Here is an 8,312-nt window from a genome sequence, read left to right on the forward strand (position 1 = left end):
GATATGATAATCTACAACACAGTTTACTTGCACCTTGGATAAGTGCTATGTCCTTTCCAGGGCATTGGTTAAAGTAAAGCTTGGGTTGGATGCATGGAGTATGCATCGGAAAGGACTGATATTGAACTTTGAATTAGATATGTTAAACTTACCGTAATATCTATTCAATTCAATATCACCTAGTTAATCCTAAATCAAATGATCTTAATCCTGACATGGTTAGGTTCGATCTCAAGAGTACTATACATGTTCTTTGATTTTTTAGTTAAGCCTACTTTTTGGTCAGGGTGATACGTACATTTTGGGAACATGGTAGTGCAATTGACTGGGAGAGCTAAAAATAGATATGGAATTTATAGCTTCTATCAAGGCATAGAAGTGAAATGATGATTTCTTTCGAGCTTGGCTAAACAGAGATAAAGGTTGAGTACTTATTTCAGCGATTATGTTTACTTTACTCACATATCATTTATAGGTGGCTAAGTATTTTAAGGAGAAAAAACATTGAAGGGTGTAACGGTAAATTAATCCTTGTACAATGTAAATCATCTATAGAGGATCATTGATTATTGGGATTATAACAATGAATAACTAATCGCGTATCTATATCATGAAACATATAAAGCGTTCTATATAACTGAGAGTGCAATTCCAAGTTCTATGGTGGATGCAACAAGGAATTCATAAGTCAGTGAGTTTACTTCGTAAATTCTAGAGCTACTTATTGGAAGCTCAGATATATAGGCCCATGGTCCCCATACTAGTTGAGACAATACAACTTGTAAGACTCAGTTAATTAATTTTGATTAATCAATTATAATTCTAAAATTAAACTATCTCTAGTTTATGAATTTTCATTAAGCAAGGGCTTAATTGTGAAGAAAAGAGATTCTAGGGTTTATTTGTTAATTAAGAGACTTTGATAAGTCTAATTAATAAATATATTAAATGACAATATTATTTAATAATTAATTTTTAGTTATTAAATAATTAGAATTGGCATTTAAGCGGTTAATTTGGAAAATTGATATTTTTGAGAAAATAAGATGGAAAATTGAGAAAATAGCAAAATTACAAAGTGGAGCCCAATCCAATTCATGGTCGGCCACTTCATAAGGTATTGCCACTTCTTTTTTTTCATTATTTTAATGCTAATTAAATATAACATAACCCTAGGTTGTTTCCTATAAATAGGTAGTGATGGCTTAAGGGAAAAGATGATGCATCTCATTCCTTTAGTAAAAGTTTCAAAGCCTCCTTCACTACCCTAGCCGAAACCATCTCTCTCTCTTTCTCTCTTCAAAACCAAAGCAAGATAGTGAAAAGAGTCAATGCCCACACACATCAAGTAGTACTCAATCATAGTGTGTAAGGCTGTGAAGAATCCAGTTTCAAGAGAAGGAGATTCGGACTCAGATCTTGGTGATACTCTGCTACAGAAAGGATACAAGGGTTAGAGATCTGAGTGGAAGGAGAGATTATATTCCGCTGCAACCACTGTAAGGTTTCTTATACTTTATATGTGTTTATTTCATATCGTTTTAGAAGTTTATATTTAGGATGTTAATAACATACTTGTTAGTAAATCTAGATCCTGGTAAAATAATTCCAACAAAGTATGCCTTAAGCGTCTCGCCAGGCTGTTACTTTATGTTGGTGAGTGAGGATGCTTTGGGTCGCCTATCCCTTGCAGCCTGGAACTGCTTTTTGAAGTCCTTAGACAGCTGATCCCAAGAAATGATGGAATGATGACTAAATTTATTAAACCAGCTGCTTGTTGCTCTAACTAGTGAGGTGGGAAACAAAATATAACGTAGATTGTTTGTAACATTGCTAGCTCGCATTATAGTATTCAAATTGTTCAAATGCGAGACTAGATTAGTCGTACCATCATATGACGAGACATGGGGTTTTTTAAAATCCCTCAGGAAAAGAGGTATTCATGATGTATGGATGGTATGGTTTGAGTTCTTCATCTGAGTCATATCCAGATTGTTTTCCTTGCTCCCTGAATTTATACCTCCTGAACTTATCCTCCAACTCATCTATTCGTAATTGGATTGGAACCCCTTTGTAACACCCTAACTACCATAGGCGTGTTAGCGTGATTATAAACGTACTGTGCAGCTCGTTGCTAATCAACGAGGTTAACGAAAAACGTGATTAATGAAAATTTGCTTATATAATTAGAAACTTAAAGTATTACATTATAAAATTTCGGGATCTCGTTTACAAAATACTTTTTAAAAGTTTGTTATACACATAAACAAAAGTTTGTCGCCCAGCGACTATACAGCAAAAGCCTCGATGTCCCAAAGATCGTACGCTCCAGGCCTATCTGCCCCAACATGTACAATCTTCACCTGCTCATTCTCACGGCTCCTCAGCTTTAGCCTTGCCCTTACCTACACATGAAAATAGCACTGTGAGTCGACAGACTCAGTAAGAAAAGCATAACATAAACATACAAATAACCCGCGTTAGAATCTGGCGCACATACACCCGATCATAACCCTAATCCCCGTGTCCCACACGGTACTGAGTCTAGAACGTTCATATGATAACACTATCGACCATAATGTCAGCCTATACTCAATATGCTAGTCATACACTAGCCATATTTATGTGACAGCATCGAACAGTAATTTAACCAACATACATTTATCAGTAATCAGCACAACTCTATGTATACTATTACTGCTATCAATGTAATCTAACAGGAAATAGCAACATGTATGCTAAACATGTAATAACATATGCATGATATTATACTAATATTACCTCAATTCTGAATTCAAGTGAGCCGGTCAACCTGAGTGGAACAACTACTCAGCGAATTATAGTCTCCTAAATCACATCGATAACAACACGCATAAGTGACTCCCTAAATCACAACCGGGACTTAGGTTTTAAACCAAAAACCTATCTACTGCAACTTAATATGGTAATACCCTAAACTAGCAGGGAATCAACCAACTAGAAACCTAAAATAGACGCAAAACGACAAGCTGAATTTTCGGGTTTCCCTACTGCAAAATCTGGGTAACCGGTTTTACAAGCATTGTAAAACTGGTTAGCCGATTTTACCTAGAAAACCCAAAAACCAACCAAGCCTAACCAAATCGTTTCCAAACTCAACCAAACTGTCCAGACCTGCATATTATACCCCAATAAATCATTTCCAAGTAACAAAACAACAGTCAAAGCTCAGAATTGAATTTCACCATTGAAGCTTCAAGTTTGAGTTCAAAAACTCAAAAGTTGAAAGCAACCACTAACATCCCTAAACTCATGCTCAAAACAACATTTCTAAACATATATTAACCTCTAAAAATTATAACAAACCCTAACAGTAGCTACAACAACAAAACCATAAAATCATGAAAAAATCTCTAACTTAAAACTCAAGAAAACACGAGGAGAAGAGCTAAAACCTTTACCTTGATTAAGATCACCTAAAAACAAGTTGAATCTCCCTGAATAATTGAAGAACAAACAAACCCTAGCTACTCTAGGGTGGGTCAAAAAAGAGAGATAGAGTTGAGAGAAATGCTTTCTTTTTCAATTATTTTCTATTTTGAAAATAAATGAGATAAAACTTGATTTATTAAATATTTCAGCCAATTAATCTTTAAAAATCAGATTATTACATTAACATAAAGTCCACTAAAGAACAAAAATACAAATGGGCAAAAAGACCATATTGGCCTTTCCACACTGAAAGTCATAAATAGTACTTAGGGGTATTTTGGGAAATTCTAACATCCCGACTATTCCCGACATTCCCAATGTCTAAACTATTGTCCCGCTATACCAAAAATACTAGGATGTGATGCTATTAGCCAAATACCGGGTTCCAATGTCTTCGGGCACAAAACATGCAAAAATATGAATTTTCTATATATGACATAAAAATACATTCTGAATTCAACTAAATCATCATAAATTAACAATTCAAAATTAATAAATAATTTTCATAATTAAGCCCTAATTATTTGATAATTTCCAAACTAAACTAAGGCGTCTTTACACCCATACTATGGACCGAGTTGTTGGCGAAGATCAGGTTTTTTCTAGTTCAAGTGTTCTCGCAAATCCTGTTTTGTTATAATTGCTAGCAGACTTTGTTCTACTCACGGACTTTGTCCTACTCATGGACCTCATCCTGTTTACGGATGTTGTCCTTGACTGACTTGCAGTTTTACTAGTGCATGTGCTTTCTCGATCATTGTTGAGACGAGTACTCTCTCCTCCTCGCATTGACGAGTTATGGGTTCTTGTGCTCCTTGAGGTAATACTAGCCTCTTCACACCCCATTCTTCTACCTTCGCTGTGGTTCGTTGTGTGCCCCCCAGTGGGGTTTGTACGTGCCCCTTGCCGATTTTTTTGGGAAGAACGTTGGCGGTGCCTCATTGGTGACCCACGTGCTCTAGGTTGAGTCCCAGGATTTCTCTTGTTTCCACGAGGAATTTCCTGTTCCCTGGTTTCTGGTCGCCTTCTTTTGTCATTCCTATGAGAAGGTTTTGGCCGATCATTTGGTTGTTCATTTTCAGGGGGGACCCTCAGTTTCCCCGGTTGCTCGTTTTCAGGTGGACCCTCAGTTTTTCGAGGTTGTTCTTCCTGAGCATTTTGAGGGTTCTCCTGAGCTGTCTTCTGCCTCCTAGTTTGTGAGCCACGAGGTCTGCCTCGTGGTCTTCTCACTCCAGGATCAGGTTGATTTTGAGTATTATTCTCCTGTGCCGCCCTGGCCACGACTGCCTCACGTTCCAACTCAGCATTCCACTGGTTTGTCTCCTCCAAGCAGCGCCTGAGTTGGCAGATTTCTAACTCGACGATTGACACATATCTTGTTCGATCGTAGGCGCCATCCTCGCCAGTTGGCCTAGGATGGGCTCTACCAATGTTCATTTCAGGCTCTTCATACCTTGTTCTCAGATTCTAGGTCCTCTTTGAACGTGTGGTCCGTGTACTTGGGCCACCCTCAGGTTGGGACCTTTTGGAACGAGTGGTCCATTTAGATTGTGAGTTGGGAGGCCTCTGGGAGCCCATTGGCTCTTTTCTAGGACGGTGGATGGTTTTTTCATGTGGAGTATCAACGTTTTCTCCGTTGTCAGCCATGGAGAAAGCTGTTTTTTTTTATACCAGGAGGGTTTTAAGTGAGCTTTTTTCACGAAGGCTCTTAAGGAAAGCACCAAACTGTTAACGCAGATTTTTGTTAAATATGTTAATGCCCAAATCGTGATGGATTTGCACAGAAAATAAAAGAAATAAAGAAAAAGTAAGAACACAAAGGTTTTTACGTGGTTTTGCAGTTAAAATTCTGCATTGTTGTTGGAGAAATTTAGACAACACCAAAATAAATAATATAATAAAGATATAAATAGAAAATGTGCGAGTACTTGACCTAGAATGGCAAGTATTCAAGCTATGAAAACAAAGACGTACTGGAAATATAATGATCACAAAGAAATATAGTGGTTCAGTCAGATCACGGTCTACTTAGTCCACTGTTGCAAGAGTTGTCTATCTTGTCCATTTCATGTTGGATCAATCCTTTATATACAAAGCAATTGTCCTTTAATTACACAGAGATTGAATTCATTATCAATTCATTTGTACATCGAATTATAACAATTAAATTAGTATAAAACGTAAATATAATAAATAAAGAACAGTTTCGGCCCAATTCACTAAATATATCAACGTATGCGACTTCTATAGTACAAGTTGCCTATTCATATTCTCGCTTAAGCTCGCAGGCTTGGGATGCGCAGAAGACTAATCAAGTCTAAGATGTCTACGTCCTGTTCAAGTCGCATATATGGACATCCTGCAATAAATCGATAGCCTAAGACATGCGAGTTCTTATTGGGTTATCGAGGTTGTTAGGTCATCCGGACCAACTCACTGAATGCAGAAGCGATCCTTTCCTCTTCGCAGAAAGACCTTTATAGTCCTCGCATATGTCTTGGTATATGCAAGTCTTCCCCGATCTTTGGTCCTGCTCTATGCGAGCTACTTGAATGCGACTAGACACGGTCAAGGTCATGATATCGCTCAATTAGTTACACTGCAGTTGCGGTAGTAAACGAGCTATGTCGTATCCACAGGGAGGTAAATTACCACTTAAGATTAATATAAATAGAAAATGATATAAATGTGAATGAAGTAAAAATAATAAAAATAATGAGATGAGAAATTTGATCAGATAAAGAGCTTCGTAAGGTAGAAATGTAGTTATGCAAATCTTATTCTAATACCGATATTAATCCAAAACACAGTTGTAATTCTACACCATTAATTACAACTGGAAGATATTTATAATAAAAGAGCAAATTAAGTAATCTTAAATAAATTGAATCTTCCTTCTAATTTCACAGCAAATCATATTATATATAATAAATCGACAAAATACCAATATTGGCAGAATGCAGTAAACGACATACAATGTAATAAATATACAAAAATATTAATAGCCTAACTTACATAAGAAAAACATGACTGAACTTATATAAAAGATACTACTAACTTTGGAAGAAAAATTAAAAGATGAAGAACAATTTAATAAATGAGATATGTGTTGGGTTTGATGCCCTAAATAAAATTTCATTTCAATGTAATCTCTATTATTCGATATCAATAAAGGAACAGAAGTATTTTTCATTCATTTCGGTATTATTTGGTTCACATTATCAATTTCTTATCTATTTAATTTATAAATTCATCTAAACCCCTTTCACATTTATGTTCTTGTTTATTGTGTCGTCAGCACAGTGGAAAGTAATCAAGACTATGTGATTAAAGATTCCTAAATTTATCAGAACACATGATTTTACTGATATGACTATCTACAACAGAGTTTACTTGCATCTTGGATATATGCTATGTTCTTTCCAGAGCATTGGTTAAAGTAAAGCTTGGGTTGGATGTATGGAGTATGCATCGGAAGGGACCGATATTGAACTTTGATATAGATTTATTAAACTCACCGTAATATCTATTCAATTCAATATCACTTAGCTGATCCTAGATCAAATGATCTTAATCCTTATATGGTTAGGTTCAATCTCAAGAGTGTTATTCGTGTTCTTTGATTTGTTAGTTAAGCCTACTTTTGGGTCTGGGTGATACGTACAATTTGGGAACACGGTAGTGCAATTGAGTGGGAGCGCTAAACATAAATACGGAATCTATAGCTTCTATCTGGAAAATAGAAAGTAAATGATGATTTCCTTCGAGCTTGGCTAAACAGAGCTAAATTGTTGAGTACTCATTTCATTTCGCTGAAATATTATTTATACGGGGCTAAGTGTTTTAAGGATAAAATACATTATAGGGTGTTACGGTAATTTAATCCCTATACAATGTAGATCATCTATATAGAGGATCATTGATTAAATTAGGATTATAACAATGGATAATTAATAGCGTGTCTATATGGTGGAACATATAGAGCGTTCTATATAGCTGAGAGTGCAATTCTAAGTTCTATGCGTGGATTCAACGAAGAATTAATAAGTCAGTGAATTTACTTGGTAAATTCTTGATCTGCTTATTGGAAGCTCGGATATATAGGCCAATGGTCCCCACACAAGTTGAGACAATACTACTTGTAAGACTCATTTAATTGATTTTGATTAATCAATTATAATTCTAAAGTTAGACTATGTCTAGTTTGTGAATTTATCACTAAGCAAGGGCAAAACTCTAAAGAAAGAGTTTCTAGGGTATATTTGTTAATTAAGAGACTTTGGTTAGTCTAATTAATAAATATATTAAATGACAATATTCTTTAATAATTAATTTTAGTTATTAAATAGTTGAAATTGGCATTTAAATGGTTGAATTTAAAAATTGGTATTTTTGAGAAAATGAGATATAGAAATGATAAAACAGCAAATTGCAAAAGTGGGGCCCATATCCATAAGCTTTGGTCGACCACTTATGTAGGATTTATCATTTAATATTTTCATTATTTTAATGTCAAATAATTCAAACCTAACCCTAGGTGGCATACTATAAATAGGTAGTGATGGCTTCAGGAAAAGATGATGCATCTTATTCCTTTCAGAGAAAAACCTGAGCCTTGTATCTAACCTAGCCACCACCTCTCTTTCCTTCTTCTTCATTATTGTTTCGAACCCCTTAGTGATAGAGTAGTGCCCACACACGGCAAGTGGTACCTCAATCATAGTGTGGAAGATCGTGAAGAATCCAGATTCAACAGATGGACATTCGGACTCAGATCATGGTGATACTCTGCGAGAGAAAGGATACAAGGGTTAGAGATCTAAGTGGAATGAGACATATTA

The 8,312-nt window shown here is 35.7% G+C and overlaps 1 protein-coding gene across 1 annotated transcript; it reads right to left on the minus strand.

Moving 5' to 3' along the window:
- Positions 1-4,062: 4,062 nt before the first annotated feature.
- Positions 4,063-4,908, minus strand: LOC133036219 (uncharacterized). The gene has a single exon (XM_061112734.1). The coding sequence runs from the start codon at positions 4,906-4,908 to the stop codon at positions 4,063-4,065; it is 846 nt and encodes a 281-aa protein (XP_060968717.1).
- Positions 4,909-8,312: the final 3,404 nt, after the last annotated feature.

This window comes from Cannabis sativa, chromosome 3 (genome assembly GCF_029168945.1).
Source record: "Cannabis sativa cultivar Pink pepper isolate KNU-18-1 chromosome 3, ASM2916894v1, whole genome shotgun sequence".
Lineage (NCBI taxonomy): Eukaryota > Viridiplantae > Streptophyta > Magnoliopsida > Rosales > Cannabaceae > Cannabis > Cannabis sativa.